This window comes from Sitodiplosis mosellana, unplaced genomic scaffold, assembly GCF_009176505.1.
Source record: "Sitodiplosis mosellana isolate CC-2019 unplaced genomic scaffold, AAFC_SMos_1.0 Smas_scaffold_6102, whole genome shotgun sequence".
NCBI lineage: Eukaryota > Metazoa > Arthropoda > Insecta > Diptera > Cecidomyiidae > Sitodiplosis > Sitodiplosis mosellana.
Genome location: NW_022601343.1, coordinates 1621493 through 1645190, shown reverse-complemented (window position 1 = coordinate 1645190; position 23698 = coordinate 1621493). Strand labels below are relative to the sequence as shown.

General features: G+C 35.1%; 2 protein-coding genes across 3 annotated transcripts in view; one reads left to right on the top strand and one right to left on the bottom strand.

Moving 5' to 3' along the window:
• Positions 1 to 370: 370 nt before the first annotated feature.
• On the top strand, positions 371 to 16748 carry LOC129573654 (transcription factor Ken 1). Of its 2 annotated transcripts, none has more exons than XM_055454482.1 (7): positions 371 to 548; positions 13802 to 13967; positions 14098 to 14636; positions 14712 to 14890; positions 15030 to 15309; positions 15614 to 15774; positions 15850 to 16748. In XM_055454482.1, the coding sequence occupies exons 1-7, from the start codon at positions 518 to 520 to the stop codon at positions 16315 to 16317; spliced, it is 1824 nt and encodes a 607-aa protein (XP_055310457.1). In that variant the 5' UTR covers positions 371 to 517; the 3' UTR covers positions 16318 to 16748. The 2 variants fall into 2 exon arrangements, with proteins under 2 accessions (XP_055310457.1, XP_055310458.1); XM_055454483.1 differs by lacking the exon at positions 371 to 548 and adding an exon at positions 3799 to 4037.
• Positions 5067 to 23698, bottom strand: part of LOC129573656 (ADP-ribosylation factor-like protein 6-interacting protein 4) — a 57920-nt gene continuing 39288 nt past the window's right edge. Inside the window, exon 4 of the mRNA XM_055454486.1 lies at positions 5067 to 5078. The gene's annotated coding sequence lies outside the window, so the exon portion shown is untranslated. The remainder of the gene's footprint in view (positions 5079 to 23698) is intronic.

The following is a 23698-nucleotide window of genomic DNA, read 5'->3' as shown; positions in this document are numbered from 1 at the left end:
GATTTATCCAGAGTCATGGAAATGGGCAAACCTCATGTTGCCGTAAAGATTCGTTTCAATCATAATGCCGTCGGATCTGGATGTGGATAGATTGAGAGTTTAAGCAATATAAGTCTGGTAAGTCTGCGCACCGCATTGTTCGCTAAATTTCATTTCGACTGTCTGTACGTAGCTGCCGCCGCCGCCGTCGTCGTCGTAGTCGTTGGCTGTGTGTTCGTCTCTCTCCCGCTCGATCTCTTTCGTTCGCTCACTTTTTCGATGTATGTGTAAGTGAATGTAAGAATCGGTGTAAATGTGTGAGCCAATGTCTGTGTGCATAGCTATTTGTTTATTATGTTATACATGTTTTTCCTCCTACCTTTTCAATTGAGACAGTCGAGAGCAAACTGCCGTTCAGTCATCACGGCTAAACAATAATTTTTAACCAAAAGTATTTGTGTTGTGCGCGCTTTGGGTGTACTCGAACTAGTATAGCTGGAAAATAAGTTTGTTTTGCTGAAACAGTTAAAGGATTTATATGAAAACAGATCCAGAAACCAGATTAAAATGTATGTTCATTAAAAAAATTTCTTGAATTTTCGTGCATATTTTGTGTGTTTGTGAGTGTTTTACATGTGTATGAATGACTGATTGATTATGTTTTGGAGAGAAAAAAAAAGATCAGCAGTGAAAACTTGGTTTCAAATTGTGACGAATAAGTAAAAGAATGAAGAAAAATAGTACCGCCAAAAAAGTTTTGCTTCTAAAAAAAATTGCCAAAACAAAAAATAGTTGTTAGTTCCTGTCCGAAAAAAAATGAAGTGATGTTTTCAATCTTATGAAAGAAAGGCCGCCATTCTTTGCAGTAAGAAAATCTGCAAATAACAAAATACGTTCTTTGCAGATACATCAAATCTGTACGTATAATAAGGACGTATTTTGTTATTTACAGATTTTCTTACTGCAAAGAATGGCGGCTATGATCATTGTAAAATTAAGATGCTATTAACAGCTTTGGTTTATATGTCTTTTTTCATTATTTTCAAGTAACTTTAATGAAATTTGGTTCTGTTTATCAACAATTGACTCGGGTTTATATCACCCAGAACGTACATGACAGGTAAAGGGAAGAGAAAAATGAAGAACAGAAAGAGTTTATTTAAAATTAACTTGTATAATGCTTATTCACTGCCTTTTAATCCTCGTGATCACACTCTAATCAAACGCATTCTGAGTGTAACATACAACTGTACAGGCTCTGGATACAAATGCATCAATAATTTCTGCAGTATGTCACACACAAAATGATTTTTTTGGAATTCTTGTGAGGATCTTCTCGATCATACATCGAACAAGACCAACCGTTTGGTTGCTACCGTCGATTTATTCATCAACTTTCACCTCCGCGTTGAATATAAACTTTTCAATAGTGTGAGGCTTTCTCAAAGTGTGGAATTCCGTACAACAATAAAAGGAGCGCATTTGATGAATTAGGTTAAATTTTTTAAAGAGATTTTTGGAGAAAAAAATCCTACCGCCCGATGCGTACGTGTAATTGTCACAATGTGAATGTCACGCACTATGGGTAATTGAATGTTCGGTAGTAGAAAAATGCAGAGACACAGAGAGAGACTATAGAAACAGCACACAAATTCTTCCTGTATTTATTATGAAGCTAGTTCAATTGATTAATTGACGAGCAATTTGTCTACGTCGGGTTAGTACATACAATATTTTCGTATGTATTTGTAACAGGTTTTTAATTTAGGTGGCTAAATTTCGGATCAGTGCGTTTTAGCTCTCGAAAATCAATATTGATCTTTAGTTTTTGATTCTTATTTTTGTTCCATCAAAAAAGAAATATTTTCTATCAAAAAAGGAGAAAGATTTACTACAACGGTGACAATGAAAAATCAGTTTCACTTTTCTATGCATGCATTTTTCTTCATCACAATGCGACCTCATTTTCTACCTGTCAATGATTAATCTGTTTAGTGCGGGATGGTTTGATGAGATCGAAGAACCGAGCAGTACATAGACATAAGATATAAGACAGTTTTGATCCTTTCTGGTAGCCCAAAAATATGGATGCACATTGTGAGTGTTCGGCTGGTATGTTTTCTACTTATTTCCAGCCGAGGGATTTAATACCAGCCAGATTTATCGAGATTCCTTTGGCTATTCAGAATTATGCACCATCATTGAGAATGAACGATGTCCCGACAGAGATTGAACTTGTGAATAATAGCATTTCTTTTTTCAAACAAAAAATGTGTGCGTGGGAGAGAGGGAAAGAGAGAAAGAGACAATTTTTCATAAGTCCTTTATAGCGAAACTGAAACAATATAAATTGGTTAAAATACTTTGAAGAATTATTCGTTCTGATATGAAAATAAAGTAAAACAAAAAGAACCACTGTATGCTACGTATGTATGGACGGAAATGAATTTGTTTGAAAAATTTTTGTGGAAACTTGTCCTTTGCATATGACGGCCCGTGAGCTCATAAAGTGAAGACGAAGTCAAACAAATCATGTATCCAATGCTAAAAATTTGCGCTAGAGACGAAGAAGAAGAACAAATTGAAGAAAATGTATGACTATTCGGAATATGCGCACAAAAGACGACGTCACCGTTGTCGTGGTCGTCGTCGTAAACGATCGTTCCGAATTCAACATTTCACCATTCACAACCGTGTTTAGCTGCATCGCGAAATGTGGGTAAAGAGGCAAATAAAGGCAATTGAGCTCACTGTTAGTATGTACGAGGCAACCATTCGAACGTGGAACATTAATACAAGTGCAGCAGCATGCGTTTGATTGTGAAATGATGATTGTGAAATCGTCAGAAGTTGTAACAATCGTGACTTTTAGCTAGATTCATATTTCACTCTAAGCAAATAATTTTTATGCCCCATGCCAACCGCTTGTTGTATGTTATACTCTTGTAGTGGAATGGTTTTTAGTTTCTTGTCATTTGGAGATCACACATTCGAAGAAAAGAAACAGATCCACAATGTCCAAATCACTTGAATTCTGGATCATGGAAGGAAATTCTTGATCAAGTCGAGTTTTACAGTGGACATTCGCCATGATGATTCATATGGTATTGAATGGAGAATGGTTTATTGAAGGAAGATTCATTCTCATCAAGTTTTTTTCTTTTCTACTCTGTTTTTGGGGGAGAGCTAATTAAGTGTGGCTGTTCATTTTTCTTGATGGCGTACGAATTGTGATCTCGAATCTATTTTTCGGTTCAAAAAATGTCAATTGTTTTCCAATTTTACCTTCCAAAATTCATATAAAAGCACACAACTGTAGCAAACGCAATTCTTTTTTCTCATTTCCCCTTCACTTTTCTGTTTATATCTTTCAATTAACACAGATACACACTCATTCATTGACAAAATTTGTAGTCTAATACTCGTCGTATTGCGTCGCAGTAGAAACGATTTTCATAAATATTTTGTAATATATTGTTACAGCCAGTTTTGCGATCATTACATACGTAATGCCGTCCGTATTCCAAACCACGCTTCACTCAGCGTACAAACACACATATATGTATATAAATATACAGAGACACGCGCAAATACAAACAAACAAACACACTCGCGCACAGATATTTGTACACAAATGTGAGCGAGTTGTATTTGTGGTTTGCACGCGAATGTTTATGTGTGTTTTGCGCGCTTTTTAAAATATCATTTTTAATTTTCTTTGAAGTCGTTGTTTCTTTTTGTCGGCATGCTTTGTTTTCGAGGGTTTTTGTTGTGTTTTCATTTCTCACTTTTTTTTCGTTTTACCAATCGCAAGGTTTTGCAATTTTGCCTCTTTTGTTATACGCTGGCTGTATGAGTGCTATTCTTCATCGAACGTTGTGAAATTACATAACATCACAACTCTTGGTATTTACCGTTCTTTTGTGCGGCAAACGCGCGCTATAAGTACTATGGTAACCTACGTGTAGTTTTTGAACATTTCAAATTGTATGTTGGATTTCTATGTGAGAGCACCTACGCGAATCAACAAGTGAGCAGCATTCTTATGAGATATTGTTGTAAGTGCTTTCTTCAAATTAATTCATTTATTTATTTATTTTTTCCTCGTCAATGGACTTCTTTCCGATTGGATCTCTCACTCTCTCGCGCTCTCTCTCGCTCTCTCTCTCTCTCTCTCTCTCTCTCTCTCTCTCTTTTCCATGTTCGAATAGCAGAGAGATGGAGAGGGGGAGAGAGAGAATTGTGAAACAAATATACTTGCTTGATGTAAAAACTATCATATATTCATTGGATCAATTCTACTTTATCAAGACTCGCATCAGTATTAAGAAGTATCAAGATGATTGAATGTGCGACGACTCAGCGCAATGCTTTCTAAACAGAATAGAAGCAAAAATTATGTACACATGCGGAGAGCGAGCGCAATGAGCGAATGATGAACAAAAAGCAACAATATATATACATATACTATATACTATAGTGAGCGTAATTGTGCAATATTTTTCTGTGTATGCTGCGCGACTCACTGTATTCGAAATGTAAGAAGAAAAAAAAACTAAAAACTAAACGTAGACTAGCATATACTCCGCTCAACTGAAAGAACTGTTACACGAATGAAACTGAAGAAAAGAAAAAAAACAGCAGCAGCAATATTCACACACATATGTATACATACAAATACACAGGCGTCCTCGTAGAGAGCGCAGCGATTTCAATTTCATTGGAACTGAAAGTATTGGTTTCATAACTTTGCCTTTACATCAACAACCTATTTGCCACACATTGATATACTCAGACAAAGCATATATATTGTATTACAAATCGCTTATATATACAGGCACGCCTTAGTGATGTAAATAGTTGAATACAGATTCGGTTTTGATGATCTATCTCTCTATGTTTATCGCGCGCGCGAGAAGCACAATCAAAAATTTATTGTACCAAAGTGATGGGAATGCTCAATCTAACTGAATTCTCTTTGCATATGAAAACACAACTGCGCGCAGAGAGCGAGAGAGCGCTTTGTATGAAGCTGTATTGGCTCGATCGTGTAGTAGAATTTTATGAAAACAACGCCTGATCAATGGTTGTTACTGTTGGTGATGCTGTTGCCGTTGCCGTTGCCGTTGCCGTTGCCGCTTTTTTTCTATTTTACCATGGTTCACAATTCAAAAGTAGTAAATTTTTACATTGAAAATGTCGAACGTTGCAGTCGAAGAAAATTGCCCACTGCCTGAAGTCATACAAATGCGATTTTGCAAAGCATAGGCGCTCAAAATATGCCTTATTAGCGTGCCGTACAAACAAGATGTAAACTAGAAAATTATTGCAACTGAAATTACTGGCCTAAATTCAATGCTTCGCCTAATCATACATGTGAAGATGTGAAATGGGATGGGTATATCGAGACGACGACGGCGACGATGTTGTGAAAAACGCCATGAAGAACAGCCGCACGTAGTGAAACGAATGAATTTCATTATTTAAGCCACAAACGTTTGTTTGAATGGAATCAAATGCCCGTCTCTCGCTTGCTCTCTCTCTCTCTCTCTCTCTCTCTCTCTCTCTCTCTCTCTCTGTTTGTCTCTTTCTGTACAGCAGTGACAGCAGCGTGATGGGCGAGTTCAGCAGTTCAACTTCACTTTGCTCAGCACAATTCAACTTCATCTTACATTCTCATTTTCAGAGCGTTTTTCAACTTTGGCATTTCAACAGTACTCTGAAATCATTCCCACTGTGGCGTACGACGATCTCCACTAAAATTTCAACTAGGAAATATTTTTTTTTCTCGGAAAATATCTTGTAAAATGATAAAATGATTCAATGCAAAAAATACTTCTATAGAGACTTCTCCCAAACCATCTGTATAACGAGTTTCGTTTTACTGTGATTTATCGAATAGATTCCATTTGAAAATTCGGAACATAGCACTACTGGAAATCGGAACTGTAAACCATTATTGATTTCAAGGCAACAGAGAAAACTAGAGTCAATCATCAGCGATCTAAATGAATAATTGTGAAATATTGGAAAGGCGTTGTATTGTAATTATAGTACATCACATTGTTTTGGATTCGATTGGACTCTTGATGATTCGGTGGCTCTTCAAGTCATTTTTTTCCATTTTGACATTGTTGAAATGCTCATGTGAAATGTGATTGTCTTTTTACAGCACAATCTTTCCCTCTCTCTCTCACCGCCATTGTCTTTTTCACCCTCTTTCTCGCTCTTGCATTGAAAAAAAAAATTGAATGGAGCACACATTTCTTGAACCCAATATAACAAAAACCCGAAAACCAACGATGGTATTTTGAAGGAAAAAACAGAGGTATGTATTGTATACATGGTTGTGTTAGGCGCCCAACGTTGGAAAACGAACTTCTATGCAAATATATCAAAACCGCTCGCGCCTAGCTGTTTATCTTTCAAGTTGTGCGCTAAACCTTCGCGTCTATGTTTCTTGGATACACCGTCGAGTAGTGCGGCTCTTACATGTGTTTGTAAAAAGATTACAACATCGCACTAACTAAAGCTTTAAATATTAAAAGTAAAAGTTATGTAGTATATTATTTATTTCGTATATTTGGGTTTTATTTTCGCGATCGCTTTTTTTATTTTTCTTCTTCCATTTTAGTACCATTCGCCGAGTTGTAGTTTATGTTGACTCTTATTGCGCGTCACTCTTTCATACTTATTTTCAGTGTGTCTCACTCTTGCTTTCCACCGTTCGCTTCTTCGCGTTGCCTCTACGCTACTACTCTACTACTCTAGTGGATATATGGTATATACGTTTATATACTATGCCAGTACATATTACTTTCTTTTTCTAACTCTACTGTTGTACTTGTTGTGCACTTATTACAAACGGTCGTACGTTTTTTTTCTTCTTCTTTTGTATATACATTATTTTGAAAGAAAAAAAATACGCTTCTATTTGGTTTCTGTTTTAATACGTTTCTACGTGTACGGAAAACGAACAAACTTTTTTGTTAAACAGTCACAATATTGTCGACGTACGTACAGTGAATTGAATGGGAATGGGAATGTGAATGAGAATGAATACGATAGGAATGTAATGTAATGTAATTAGAGTGATAGTTGACTTATGTCAGTATCTGCACTTTTTATCTTCCGTCTCTTTCGTGCGTTCCAATTTGTTGTTCCTTCTCATTCTGATTCTCTCCATCACTGAAAGATGTTAGCTTGCGTAAACTCGCGCTTTTCTTCGTTCATATTTTTCTTTGCTTCTTTTTCTCTCTCAGTGTGTACATAGCAAAAATGGTTTTTCCTGCAAGGCATTGCAGCAAGACTTTTCAGTTTTTGGATGTTTGATCGCAGCTGGATCGTTGTCCACACATCGTTTTGGTCTTGATTTCCTGGCCCAAATATTGAATATAACGTGATATTCTTTGCTTTTTGATATACATTTCAATGGCTGCTATTAATTCCATTTTCCCGCAAATCATGTTGTATTTGTTTTTGGATTGATGTGACCGTAAATGGAACTGTACAAGTTCGATCTTACAGAAATCAATAAACATTCTTGTGAATATCTCTTCAAATAATTTGTTCTCTTGTTGTTGCTTTGCAGAAATTCCATTTGTACGCCAATATGTATTGCTTCGATTTCTGCATTTTCTTTTCCGTTTGCCCAAACGTGGGGCCGTATATAGTTTGGCAGTTATACGGGATGGAACCTTTTACTTAAGAAAAAGAAACTCCTCCAAATGAATACGTCAAAAAAATATAAACAAGTTTCAGTTTGTGATTTGTCAGCAGAAGCAGTATTACGGAATAAACAGATTGCAGACTGACATGGCATGATCTACGATCATCATCTTGACCGGTATGCTTACAATGCTTACAAAGCGCATTTATTCTTACATGAGTCACGCATTCCAAATGCAACCGCAATACAATATAGTCATAGAGTAAAGACACTGTAATACCATCAGCCTATGTCTGGGAAAGCATACGAAAGGTGAGCTTGATCATCGAATAAATGCTGCTTCCGAATGCGATTTTGGTGCAATGCTGTGCTGTTACGCAATTTATCACCTTTTGCATGAATAATCATTGACCAAATTATTGTGCCGATATCCAAAACTGTCCAGCATATTCATGTGCACTTATTGGGATCTGAACACTATTCTCATTAGATTCGGTTGAAGAGATCGCTGCTGCTGTTTATATCATTGTATCGTTCGCTTATGGACGCGCGCACACACACCCCTGTATCGCATCGTCGTGCAAATTCATAGCAGTCAGTCAATATATAGTTTTTGTGTTTTCTTCGCCTCTTTGTTTCTTGACTATGACTCTATTAACACACATTTTAGCACTAGGCTTGCGCGCTTGTTTTATTCCGCCGCATACAAAACGTACATATAACGAATAAAAAAGAAGGCGACTACACAAAGTGACTGGATATGGTTTCATTTACATTCTATTTGTTGTTCTCCGTTTGATTCCGTTGCAAATAAGTAGCACATGAATGGAATACGTTTAGTTGTAAGGAGGAAATGAAACAGATAGAGTAAGAGAAGCGAGGAAAGAAAGAAAGCCAACAATGGTATTACACACTTCGGGCCGTCGTTGATCGTTGTGCCCATTCATTCGTATGGAAGCAATAACAATATTTTTAACGATTGCGCAATTTCTTTCAGTTTCGCGTAGATTTATGGCATGTAAATATATATAAATAATTTCGACCGTTTCATCGACAATCATTTAGATGGAGAAAAAAATTATAATATTTCCTTCATGGCCGCCATTCTTTGCAGTAAGAAAATCTGTAAATAACAAAATACGTTCTTAACAGATACTTCAAATCTGTACATCTCAGATGTTGTCGGAAAGAAGAAATAATTTATCTAGATAAAGATAAGATAATTCAACTATTTTTCAAAATATATCTAGATAGAGATAAGATATTATCTTATCTAAATGGAAAAAGATAAGATAAGATAAGATATTATCTTATCTATTATAAATTTTTAGATAAGAAAAAAAGATGAAACATTTGTTGTATCGATTTCACTTTATTTACGATTTTGGAAAAACAACTGTTTTAGTGATAAACTCAAATTTTTCGCCGAAATGGCATACATTTCCTGCGTGTATCATTCTAAAGAGTTATTGCTATCCTGAAATTCGATGATGAAAGTTTATGGCAAATACGCGTGGGCGGATTCAAAACGGAGATTCATAAATTAGATTCAATGAATCATTTTTCGGCGAGATTCAGTTTATTTTGATTCAGTGGATCAGTGATTCATTTTTGGACAATAAATTACTTTAGATTGGATCACAAATCGAAAATGATTCAGAATAAAGTGAATCTTGATCCCGAAATCAGTTTGAATCTGTGGTTCACACGCGAAGTGATGGATTCAGTGAATCACTAATCACAATTTTGCCCTGTAATGGCAAATTTCTTGTGCCCTAAACGGTAAATCGAAATTGACTATACGATTTTAATATTTGGAACATCAATTCTTTTGGCAAGTACATCGGAATTGGATAGCATTTTTGTTTGAAACCAAGACATTCATAATTATCTGGAAAATTATCTAAAATACCCAGATAAATAATGAAAATTTTTACTTATCTAGATAAGATAATAAATAAACACTCTTATGATCAAATTATCTAGATAAGATAAAAGATAATATCTTATCTTATCTTATCTGAATTATCTAAATAATAAGATTATCTTCGACAACACTAATGGGCTTGTTCTTCCTTTTCGATGAATTGTAGAGCGAACGTCCAATTTGATATTCTTTGGAACGTGTCTTCGATTCGTTCGTCTCTTTGTTCTTCGTTTTGCGTGCGTTCGCTTTGCCGGTCGCCGAGAGAGAGACTCTCACATTTCGTTCTCGTATTTCTCCGCTGCTTCTTCTTCTTCTCTTCCACTTGTCATTTGTCATAGTCTCATTCGTCATTATTATATTGGTAGCTCTTAAATTTAATGTTGTGAACCAAAGTGAACATTACATTAGTCCCAAAACAAGAAAAAAAAAGTGCGATGTAACATCTGTAAAGAACGTATTTTGTTATTTACAGATTTTGCATACTGCAAAGAATGGCGGCCCAATGATCATTTTGATTATTTTAGTTTTTTCTGAATTAATCCGAAAACTAAGTTGATTAAACGGAATAAAGATGATGACCTATAAATAACAGCTGTTTATATAAAGTAACACATATTTTGTAGTTGAAGACAGACCGAACGAAATAATAGTAGAGCTTCATGAAGATGGCACCTAAATTCAAACAGAAAAACCATAAATCGGTCACAGACATTCTGGTTCTTAATTCAGGAACTATAATCGATATTGAACCTTGATTGCATTTATCTTGAACTTGTAACTTTATTCAAAAGTTCGAATCATTTTTGTACCAAAAATTCCAACGTTCAAGAAAAAAAAAAGAACAACTATTCCGTGTTTAAATTCTGGGAGCATTTGAAATGTTGTCACAAAATATGCCATTTCATTTAAGTTTTTGTTTTCATTCATCTCAGATTTGTGTTCCATTTTTATTATCACTTTTATTTCCTAACACTCGCTTCAAATTCGTGTACGTTTTTCAGAGTTTACGATGTGTGTTTTTATATTTATTTGGGATTGAGAAACTTTTGATACGAACTACACGAGCTAGTTTGATGGAGAAATGAGGAAAAATTGTACGTTCTCCATGATTGATAACAGAAAAAAAAACTAGGAAAACATTGAGAAATTGGACACACAATTGTGATAATGACATAAGCAGAAAGTGAAATGAATGGTTTGTAGCGAAAATGTAATACAGAAAAGTTGAGCGGAGAAATGTCGATGATGAATGAGCGGAAAAGAGATAGCTATATAGTAAACTGTATAGTAAACTATAGTGAACTATATAGCTATCTCTTTTCATTTGACATTTTTTCGCTCAACTTTTCTGTATTACATTTTTGCTCCAAACCATTCAAATTGCTATTGTACACGTTGTGTGAACGATCCAACGACCAGGCTATCTGTAAGCCGAATAGAAATTTATTTCAAAACGTTTCATTGCAAAATATTGGGTCAACGTGTACTTGTTGTGGCTACAACCAAAACTGTAGTGAGTTAAGACAAAACAAAAGAGTGTTAGTTCCAAACTATATATATGGATCATTTCGAATGAAAACTATTTGCTTCAATTCAATTGAATAGCACTAAAAGTATTTTGTATATAAAATATTTCATTGCGCACCAAAGCTATTATCAAACAAATGAAAGAGTTTTCGAGTATTCAAGTTCGCTTTGAAGAACCAAGAAAAACAAGAGATCGGAAACGAGGGAAAAACATTGTACATGCAATTTCATCACCATTTAAAATGCACTCTACTTCAAAACATATTAATGTAATAACTGTTCTAAGGCGAAAATCATAACGAAATGAGAATCGAAAATATTTGAATCAAGTATAAAAATGTAGTAAAAAGTGGCAATGAGTATTTGCAAGAAAAAAACACCAGACTTGTTTTCAGCTGTGTTAATTAGAAATGTGCGCCCAAACACACACACATACAACATAGCACATATATATATTTTATATAAAATGAAATTACAACAAATTCTGATTAGGAAATAGTGTACTAAAATGTGAGCAGACGAAAAATCACTATTCGTTTGTAGTTATTTGCACCAATAATAACCATGATAAGAAAAAAAAAGAACTCACATTGGCATCATATGAAAAGAAATGTAGTAACACAAATAATTAGGACAACTCACTTATCTATAATATAAGCATTAAATAGTATAGTCGACTAAACAAACAATGCAATCCATTGTGTAGAATGTGCCGCTGCGCTCTCTCATCAGTACTACTGACGAGTAAACAGTTGAATGCTGTTTAAAGTTATTTGAGTGTTAGAGAGAAAACAATCCGTCAGTTCTAGATTTTGTGCTGGAACCAAAATAATCTGTTTAGAATATCAGGTTTAAGGATTTAATTTTACAACACATTTAGTACCTTTCAATCATTCGAAACTACAACAAGCTATCATAGTTAAAGTTACGTTGAAACAAGAACTCACTGTGCAAACTTGGAGAAATCTTTGGCACATGAAAAATAGAATTTGGATGCATCCAACCATATATAAAAGCTTCAAAAAGTATGCGTTAATCGATCTTTTTTACAGCTTCCTTGTTTCAAGAATGTAAAAAAATACAATTGTCTAAAGTTTAGAGCGCTTCAATTCAAAATTTAAATTTGGGCATGATCTGATTTGAATATGGTTTTAATATTTTATTTTTGTTGACCTTAGTAAATTTTGCAAACACCAGATGTGGCGGGCTACCACACTATATAAAGCAAGAAATTTTTCGGCATCTTTCTTCTGAACCTGATCGAATCCATGTAGTTCAATGTGGACGAAATTGTTTGTCCAAATAGATCATAAAAACTTCCTGATCCCACCTCACTCAGTTCAATCAGCAAATGAAAATTGTTAAAACGTTAAAGATTCATTTGGTGGTCGGATGGAGGAAACTAGTGTCGAACTTTGTAATTAGTACGTATGAAAGTGATTTTGAACCATTTTCATAAAGATATACATGCTTTTTTTCTTCGTTTTTTTTTTCTTTTCTTTTTGGTTTTCATTCAATTCAGTTTCACTTTCCCATAATGCGCCTAACTCGGCACATAAATTTGGGTCGACCGAATGGTTTACCATTGTGTAGCTGGCTGTCAATCTTTGTGCAATCGACTTTCCACAGCGATTGACACATAAAATCTTGAATGCATGAGAAAAAAAAATTACAACCATTCAAATAGCATCATTCACGCAGAATATAGATATAATGCGTACGTTGTAGAGCATGATTTCGTGTTCCTTCAGCAGTTCGTGTGGCGTTTTACGCTTTATTTTTACTTCATAAAACTTCGTACTTTTTGGTACTATTATATAACAAATGGCCTCGTTTTTAATGCTCATACAAGAGAGAAAGGGGGACAAACCAAGTGCAAAAGAGAAAAGTTGAGTTGGTTAGTGCTGTGTATTCCAATATATGTATACACATATAGCCTCTCAACTATGTATATCAACACATATTGCGGTTGAGAAGTGCACAAGCTGTAAAAATGTTTTAAAATGAACGAATCGCTATTACTTTTTCCGCTTTGCACAATGTTGTTTGGATGAAAAACAATACATACATAAAAAAAACAGAGCTTAATTCAGAAAGAGTGGACAGATTGTGAATCAGCTAGTTGTGTAATTATGCGATTGTGTGCTCGCCGAACGTTTATTGTATTCATTCACCATTGTAGCTACTGTGCTGTGCTCGCCATCGACATCTTTTCATCACTCTCACTTTTTGTTTTCGGAAGTAATTGTTATATTATATATACGCTACAGTTTCACGTTCACGAAATTCAATTTGTTTTTGTGCATGTATAGTTGACATATTTCGTCACGATTTCGTGAATACACACACACAACTACACATACACACATACGCACATACATATGCGCGAAGAGTAGGAATAAAACTTATATTAATTAAACGTAGATGATTGTGTTATAGTTTTCACTTTCAATTTCAATGTGGGCTCTTGCGCTCAACGAAAGAAGAAGAAAAAACGAAATGGTTATATAAATATGAAATTTCTTTCATCTCCCAATTTCACTTTCATTTTTGCATACATGTGCGGTAACAAAACTTCACAAAAAAGCAAATTTGATGTTTGTTTCTTTTTCTTAGTTCAGTCGTTTCGATGATCGTTTATTTGGGCTATGTACATACCTTGCATTGATCGTTTCTTGTTTTTCGCTTGTCGTTTACAGTTAGAATGCTTATGCTGCACTACAGTAAGCACGGTGAGTGCATACTCCAAGAAATTGGTGCAGCATTTCGTGGCGAACATCCAGCTGATTTATTGCTCATATGCAATGACAGAGAAACGCTACAAGCCCATCGATTAGTATTGGCTGCTGCCAGTCCTCTTATCAGGTAATATCAAATGTTCGACTGATCATCACATTGACAATGTGTTTAAGTAAAATCTTTCGTTTTCTTCGCCGATACGATCTCCGCTTTCATACAACAAACCACGCATCCATCCAATGACAACTGAATGTAGGACGATTTTGAAAGATGTACCAGTGATCGAAGGCATTACAACAATACACTTTCCAGATATTGAAGCGGCATACTTTCGATCTCTCTTAGACTTCCTATATTCAGGACAAACCTGTGTGCCGGCAGCAGATGTTGAACATTTGCATGATCTCTTAGATTTATTACAAATCAAACCAGGCGTATGGAGAACTGGTGATAAAAATGGCAAAGAAACCATCGAAGTGTTGACACGAATATTCACAGAGAATAATCAAAAATTGGACGCACATCACACCGATTTGAATTGTAATCAAAATGAAGAGGATATCGACGGAACGGTACAGCATGATGACCACCAAACACTTGGATCGTTACATCGATCCAAGAGCCGAGATTCATCGCCGTCAGCCCATCACTTTGTTAAGATGGAGCAGCTGAACGAGAGTTCATGTGACGACGATCGCGAAGACGATGACGATTTGAATGTAGCTGATGAGGAACAGCCATACATAGAGCTACGACGCCATCGGAGGAAAAAGATCAGCAACACAAATAGCGGTGGTGAGTGGCTGCGTTTCGGTTGTTTTATAAAAATTCAGATTTAATATAATCATAACTTGATACACGGGTGCGTAGGAAATGATGGTGAACAGGATTCAGGTGACGAGGAGAAGACACAAGATACGTCCGATGTCAGCGAACGAAGGCACAGTTCATCCGATCCAGTGAATCTTTCGCTTGGCTGTCGGGAGCGTGAGGATGATTCAAATGATGGGCATATTGATGTTGAAACAATAGGAAATGCTCCCAGTAAGGTGAGTTATGAACATAAGAAAAAAGTAGAAGAAAAAAAAACAAATATATTTGTTTGCTTGTACCATTGAAGAATCGGATAAGAAAAAGAAGAGGTGTGATAGGAAAGTTTATCATTAATTCACCCAATAATAATTTCAGAGCTTAATACCAGCACGCTTACTCGAACCAATCCGATCCAAACGAAAAGTTGTGTATCACCATCCCGACACAGAAATGTTGAAACTGCCGCCAGATCATGACCTCATTCAAAACACCCCCGAGAATTATGTTGTAACACCGCACAGAAAACGTCGTCCTGGCTTCCATAACTCACCGACACAGAATCCACCATTCGTACCTTATAACCATGGTTACATTGAAGATTTAAGATCACGTAAAGGACCACCGTCATCATCAGCCCCACCATCATATTTTCCAGGTATATATGAACACACACAAAAACATTTTCCAATAACGCAATAGAACATAAGCTTCACCTGGGATGACTATTTTAAAAACAATGTTAAACACAAACGTATTTCTATGTCATGCACATGTAACGCTATCTATTGAAAATGTATGCGTAACCAATGGTTTGAGTATACTTTTAGGCAAATATCACATTGGTCTCAAATGAGTACACGCACACGCGCACGCACACGTTCATATGCATGCTACAATATAGTTACATTGATTCTAATGCGATCTTTTACAATTCCAAATCGAATTTTGATTCTAACTAGGTGATCGAAGGCCATTGTCGCCAACATCCCCTGCAGAAATACTCTTCCATTCGAATCACCACAACAACAACACTCGACGAAGACCGCCAAGTGCTGACGGTCCATTACAAATGCCACCGTCATTTGTTTACCCATGGCCACCACACACAGCAGCATTGGGTGTAAGTTGATGAGTTTAAGTTGTATAAAATAACAAATTCTTTAATGGATCACTTTAATCATTTGCCTAATAACAGGTAACAGCAATACAAACATCGAATTCATTGAATAACAATGCAATCGGACATTCCGAAAACTCAATTGAAAATCAACAGACGAGCCGAAATAGTACGTCGAGTACAGGGACTGGCGGTAGCACCGGTAGCACGCAGTCAACGAATTCAGCACCAGTTCGCGAATACCGTTGCGAATATTGTGGCAAACAGTTTGGTATGTCGTGGAATTTGAAGACCCATCTGCGTGTTCATACCGGCGAAAAACCATTTGCATGTCGTCTGTGCGTTGCGATGTTCAAACAAAAAGCGCATTTACTAAAACATCTGTGCTCGGTTCATCGCAACATGATCAGTACACCGGAGGCGAATGGTCGATTCAGTTGCTGCTTTTGTTCGATGTGGTTTGACACACTCCAAGAGCTTGTTCGACATTTATCTGGGCATCACAACAACATGTTATTGAGTAAAAACCTGACGCTGCGAGATTGATGAGTTCTGTCACCTCAGAAGGAAAAGAAGAAAAAGAAAGAAAATGAGCAAAATATTTGATACCACTTACACTTAGGTGATATATGAAAAATGTTACCTTGTTGATTGTTTTTTTGATCAACTAGCTACCAATTTATTTTTTTTTAATTCACATTTTTTATGACCAATTTGCACATTAACAATAGCGTATTGATAGAATGAACATCAAGAAAAAAAAGCTTTTACATTTATATCATTTTGGAAGAGTGTGCGTATGCGTGCGTTCGTGCGAGTGTATCTGTGAGTGTATATGTGTGTGTAATAAATAACATAAGGAAGGAAGAATGAAAATTTGACGACAAATGCCACACAAAGAATAATAAAAAAAACAGCAGAAGCAATCTGTGATGATAATTGTTAAAAAAAATAAGTAAAATCAAAAAAAAATACCCTAGATACATTATTCTGTTCATTTTAAAACAAACTTAACGAAACGAACACATATTCACTACTCTGCAAACGTTTGGGGCAACCAACCAATTTTCTGAAAGTCTATTGAGTACAATGTTCCGATCACAGTGCATACTCTCATCAACATCGCGAAAGACAGCCATTTGTATTAAAAAATGGCTGCTGGTCCTAGACTTCGGCAGGCTAATGTATAACACGATCAAGAACATCCTAAGGTTGAAATGGAAATTCGAATAAAATATTTGAAATCATTTACTCACCGTGAAATAGAATAATAATAATAAAACATCGAGTTGAATATTGTCGTGGAAATGCCTTATGCAAAAGAGATAAAATGCAGGAGAAAAAAACAACAAAATTGTATCAAAATTTTTTGCGCTGTGCGCGATAATTATGTTTTTTTATTCGCACAAGTGTTATTTCTTTTGAACGATATGTTTTTTCCGCGCCGAAAAAAAAGTGATAACTGCATCATCATTGTTTGTTTTGGTTTTTATTAAAAATTGATGTTATCCCTTTAATATTACATTCAAGAACCGATTCAAATGCCCATATTTTTAATCACATCATCTGATTAGAAGAAGTTATCACATTTCTATTGACTAGATCGAGAGGAGAGTATGTGAAAAAATTCTAATATATTTTGAAAGAGGAGAGTATGTTTTCTGATGATTCTGTTGGCGTTAAAGTAGAGTATGTTGTAGTACCGTCTAGCCTCTGCGGTCTTCACGGCTTTCGCGCAACTGATAGGAGATAACAACATGGTGTCTTCGGCAAAGTTGTAGTACTCAAGGTCTTCTATAACATTGCTGAAGACATCTATCTCTTATCTCTTATCAGTTGCGCGCAAATCGCGCACATAAAAAAGCAAATTTTATATAGAACTTTTTTTTTCTTATCATTTTTCGCGCTTTTCGAGATAAGAGATAAGAGATAACTGACTTCAGCAATGTAAAAGAAGACCATGAGTGCTACAACTTTGCCGAAGACACCAAGTTGTTATCTCTTATCAGTTCCGCGGAAACCAAAAATGAACATACTCGCCTTTAACCATTTTTGAGTCGAAAGAAACTTACTCTTCTCTTTCATAACAAAGTCAGATGAACTTACTCTCCTCTCGATCTAGTCAATAGATTTTGCGAAAGGAAAAAAAAACACAGCATCGGAAATGCAAACCCAAAATACCGTCCACCAACAAAATAGTCCAGAATGTTCGTCTTTGGTTGGAAGAGAGTTGACGTTAAGGTCGAGAAAAGAAGAGAAACAAAGAAAAACGTGTTGAAAAAATGTTACCAAGATGGAAAAGAGGTCGATTTTGATCAGCTTTAAAATAATATATTATTTTTCTTCATTGTTGCACCTATATTATTTAATGTGAATAAATTTGGCAGTACCCAATCTCTCACACACAAAAAAACCATAAAAGTGAACATTTTGGACACATAAACAAACCCACTACTTACTTTTAAATATTTTGACCCCCGTTTTTTATAGTTTAATTGAAATTTCCCACCATTTATAAGTATAAGATCCCGTTTCACCTTTAAATGTGAATTTATTCTTAAATAAAGCTCCGAGTATTTTAATTAGAAAACAAAAATTAAAGAAATATAAGAAAAAAAAACACAGAAGTTACTACTACAATCATTCGAGATAAATATGTCTGTCTAAGTGTTCACATCGTAGAAATATCAATCGTGAACAACGAACTAAGTCGAGTAGTTTCATTCATGTTCATCCATTCATGGCAATGAAAAAAGCAGTCTGCTTTTAGAACTGTCCTGCATCCGCATTTTTGCATGTTAGCAAATTTCTTTGCAAAATGAAAAACAGAAAATAAAAGTGGTCTAAAATACTTTTGCAGTTATGACATTTAAAGGGCAATTTTGAGCATATTGTTTTATTGATTAAGCACACTTTTTTTTCGCTACATTCAAGATGTGTTCGAATCGATACATTCGTATTTATGTGTATTAATCAAAATAATCTAATCCACCGCTTAACGCATATATGCAATGAAGTGTACAAATTTTTTTGAAACAAGTAAAGAGTATTTCTGTTGCAATTTGCAGAAACCGAAAAAAGAATTGCAACGACATTTCCAATTTTCAAGAAAATGCTAGTTAATAAACGCCGACGAAGCACAGATGTATTTCTTTTTTTTATGAACATAAAATCTAATGTTTTTCAAATTGACGCAATAAGATTGGCAAAGTAAAATGATGCACAGTAGACATAATTGTGTCGATATAATAATATCAGATGGCTATTGGCAGGAGTATACTCCTATGCGTTGCATGAATTTTTGCGAATTCAAACGAATCGTCTCTTATTTTCGCGACAATTTTTGAGCGTATATAATCCACATAAAATCATTCCGAATGATTATTGAAATTAAACTAGGATTTAGACAAAATAGCACAAACAAACATCACAAACGCACACAAGTAAGCAACTTTAAATTCCAAATGTTTTTATTATTTGTTTTTTTTTTTTTCGAAGAATCCAAGAATTGTTTGGAAGTGTCGCAGAATACTGCTTTGGCGTAAAAACAATAATGTATGTGCTCAAAGATGACGAGAAACGACCGATTCGATTAGCGCAACAGCACAATTCAAACGAAAGAATCCGTATCGTACGAAAAACATTCATTCTGTAATTTTAAAATTGCATAAATGTGTAAATCTTTTGCGAGTTTCAGATCGAATTTTACAAACAAACAACAAAACGTATACAATCAAACCAATTAGCAATAAGGTTTTTTTTCCATCAATTTTTATGAACCAGTAATATATTTTTTTTAGGTTTAGAATCAAGTGATGCATCCATTTTGTGGTGTAAAATTCATATAAAGTTCCAAATATTCTTTCCCGAAGAATGTGTGTCACGTTTCTTTTCCATATACCACATGATTCGAAATTGGAACTCTTTCGTTCAATTGAAATGACCTTACAACATCCTGAAAAATATTCAATTCTTATCGAAGCGACCGGTTCAATGAAAATCACATTATAGAATTGTTAAAATTCAATGAACTAAAGAAAATGAAATTAATTGAATTTATTTTTTAAAAATGAAATAATAATATATTTAAGAAAAAAGACAAAAATTTGATGTAACAAACATTTTTCACAAATTAGATTATACAGAATGAATCTATTGTAGAGAAGCAGATAATTTCAGTATGCGTACAATTTCTCTCTTTGTCTACGATGGAATCATGAGTTCAATTAGAAGATAGTTCAATGCAATTTCTATTTGTATTAAGTCTTTTACCACAGATAACAGCATAGTTATTATAGCGTTAATGAAATTTTAAGTAAAGAAAAAGAAATATAAAAAAACCAGTACCAGTAATAATTGTTGTACATAATAGAACAAATATGTAAATAATAATACGAACTTTTAGTAATTGTAAATTCATTTTTCCTTTAATAAGAAATTTGTTTAGTAAATTACAAACTAAAAATTCACTTGAATAAAGAAATTTAAAAAAAATTGCACGGTTTCTTCAACATTTATGCCCGCCCCACTGCCAATTTCTAATTTTTCAGCATTTTTGTCAGCAAGATCGCTTAATAAATGAAGAAAAACGACACGAAGCCCTTTAGGCCAGAGACACTCAAAATAGTCATCGTACATATATTGAGCAGGCGATAGTGCGTATGACAAAATATCTGGAAAAATCGCCGAAAAGTCGACATTTGCATTGAAATCTATGTCCATATTTGGGGACTTATCGGCCAAAAGTCGATTTTTCTAGAGTCGAAATTGAACCAATCGAATATGAGGTTATCAATACATGAAAGCATCTCTCGTCTTGGCCACGTTAGTACCAAAATGATCGTATGGAATTATACTAGGAGTTTAAAGGCACGGAAAGTAGAAATTGTTTGCTTAATGAGGTAATTTATCCTTCAAACCGAAGCTCATATGCGTGTTTTTCTCATTTTTTGTGAACCAGTCATATTTTTTGACCCAAAAATCATATGAACCTGTATAAAATGAAACTCAGAATCGATTCGTTGTCGAAAATTAAGCAAAAATACGTGATCAGACGTTTCAAAAATTGAATTTTTCAGAGGTGTTCAGAACGATTTCTATGCAAATGTCGACTTTTTGGCGACTTTTCCAGATATTTTGTCAAATTCGAAGGTGAAATCGCTGTGCTACGATGGCGATCTGACCAGATATGAAAATTTCGTGAAAATTTAACTCAGATTTGATCTTTTTCAAGCAGGTATATTAGAATGATCCAAAAAAAAGAGTTGTCCCACATCTGGAATGTCCGGCCAGTTTCGAAAAATATACCTCGAAAAAATAGGTTTGGCGCAAAGAACGCATATGGGCACCATATAAAATCAGGACGCAAGCCCCATATCAAATTTTTCATGACAGCAATTTCGGAAGCCATTTAAATCGCAACATTTCGGCCGATTCCATTATTCCAGCTGATTTTTGGCAAAAAGGTACCTCCCGAACAAAAGTTACGTTTTTCATGGATTTTTGTATTTCATTTTTTGTTCCAGCCACTTTTAGGAGTTTTTGTCTGAGAAGACTCCCATTATTTTTGTCAAAAAATAACTTTCAACCAAGACACCCCAAAAGTGTATATTTGGGAAATTTTCTGAACAAAAGTAGGTTTTTTTAAGAGTTGAAATCGAATATGAGACTAGAAATAGGTGGGAACATGTCTCGACTTGATCATGTAGGCACCCAAAATGTTCGTAAAGGACCATTCTATAAGTTCAAAGACAGCGTAGGTAGAAATCGTTTGCTTTCATCTGTAAAATCGAAGCCCATAGTCGAAATTTGATAATATTTGTCCGAAATTCCTCTTTTATATCTGAATCAATTGGCACCAAATTTCATCCAAATCGCAATCTGGCAAGTACCAAAATATTTCTATAGATTCTGGCTACACAACATAAGTCAAAAATTGAACAAAAGTTTACCATCTGGGTGACTCGCATGGGACCAAATGTAGAAAATGCCGAAAAATTTTCTTTTTTTTGGTCATTTTACACTGTAACTGGCCCAGAATGCCTTTTCAAGGGCTAATGTCTTGGTAAAAGTTAAGGATATTGACGAGCCAAACCAAACCCCATCATTAGTTCTTGCCAAAAATCGGCTGGAATAATGGAATCGGTCGAAATGTTGCGATTTAAATGGCTTCCGAAATCGCTGTCATGAAAAATTTGATATGGGGCTTGCATCCTGATTTTATATGGTACCCATATGCGTTCTTTGCGCCAAACCTATTTTTTCGAGGTATATTTTTCGAAACTGGCCGGACATTCCAGATGAGGGACAACTCTTTTTTTGGATCAGTCTAAGGTATATGGTGTCTACCAACACGCACTAGGTCAAAATATTTAGAAAATTTGAAAAAAAGGCGATATTTTGTGATTTTAAGGCTCTATCGACCTCAAAATCGCAATAGACTCGTTTGAAAGTGGGTTTTTTGTCGTAATTTTTCATGGAGAATCCGATGGGAGCGTCAGAAATTCATTATCAGATGTGAAAAATACGAATATTGTACCAAATATTCTCATGTTTTGGTATTTTCGAGCTCTCCACGCCAATCGATTCCGCTGACTCCCAGATGGAAAAAGTGGCAAAATGCTAGAACAAAATTTTCTTCTCTCGACACGAGCTATCAAATGCGCACCCGCCATTTTAAGTCAGCGCCGGATTTCAAAATCGACCACCCCTAATGTATGGGTATCGGTGAGATCCATGCTATTATTTTAAATGAACTTGATGCGCATGACACTCAGGAAACAGAGTGAAACACAATTTTGCGATGAATTCCTTCAATGAAATTATTTCTGTATGTTCAGTGCCATTAAACACAATCACTTTGTTTGCTTCAGTATGTAGAGCTAGTAGTACACAAATTGTGTTTTTAAACACACTCAATAAAAGAAATTCCATTGCTTACAGTCGCTTATATACCACTTAAAATTTCTTGAATAATCCTGCCTTCGCTCATTAATCAAATAGCTGTAGCGTTTTTATGCAGACAATTTTACTGCAATGTTCTTCTTCGAAAATTGCTCCACTGCAGCAGGTTCGAGCAATTGCTGCGTGGTCAAGGGTGACTGTCATTTGTCGCACCGATTCAGTTTACGACCAAATCAAATACGGAAGTAACGTAGTACACCAATGGCTCATGCGATGGCACTACGGTGTGTCATGTGCAGAGCAACGCATTCAACAGGCGCTGTTGAAAACCAATTTCAACACCGACAACAAATTCACTGCTCTGAAACAGAAAACGGTTGATATCAAATTCTGAGGAAACATTTTAAATGAACGATGTGTCAACAGAACTTACTTGTTATCCAATAAAAATGACAAACGACCTTTGATAAAAGCGAATATGCCAAACCACTTTAATAAGAAGAAAAATCCTGGAAAAGAAAGAGCATCACGCTAATGCACTTATATTTTATATTTTTTTTTTTTTTTTTTACTTCCGGGGGCCCTGAAGCAAAAAATTTCCGGGGCCCTAAATTTTTTTCTCAATAGAACAAAATTCAATATTTTGAATGTTGCACCAATTTCGATTGAATTCAAACAGATGAATTCAGAGTTATTAAACTATGCCGTTTTTCATTTATGTTTTGATTACTGCTCAATACTGCTGGACATGAACGCTCTTATTCATACGAATGTATATGTGACTCAACATCCAATTCGAATTGACAAACGAAACCTATCGTTATCTCTATTCTCCCTCTATGTTTAATTGCATTCGTCTGGAAGAGTCAACCATACTTAGCAATAAAGAATTTCGCTCAAACGGTTGATCGATAAACTGTTTATATTTTGATATGTAAATAATTATACCACTGACCATTCTATTAAAAAGTGAGCCACACCACTTACATTCAAAAAGTAAGACAGAAACAACAAATAAGGCGAA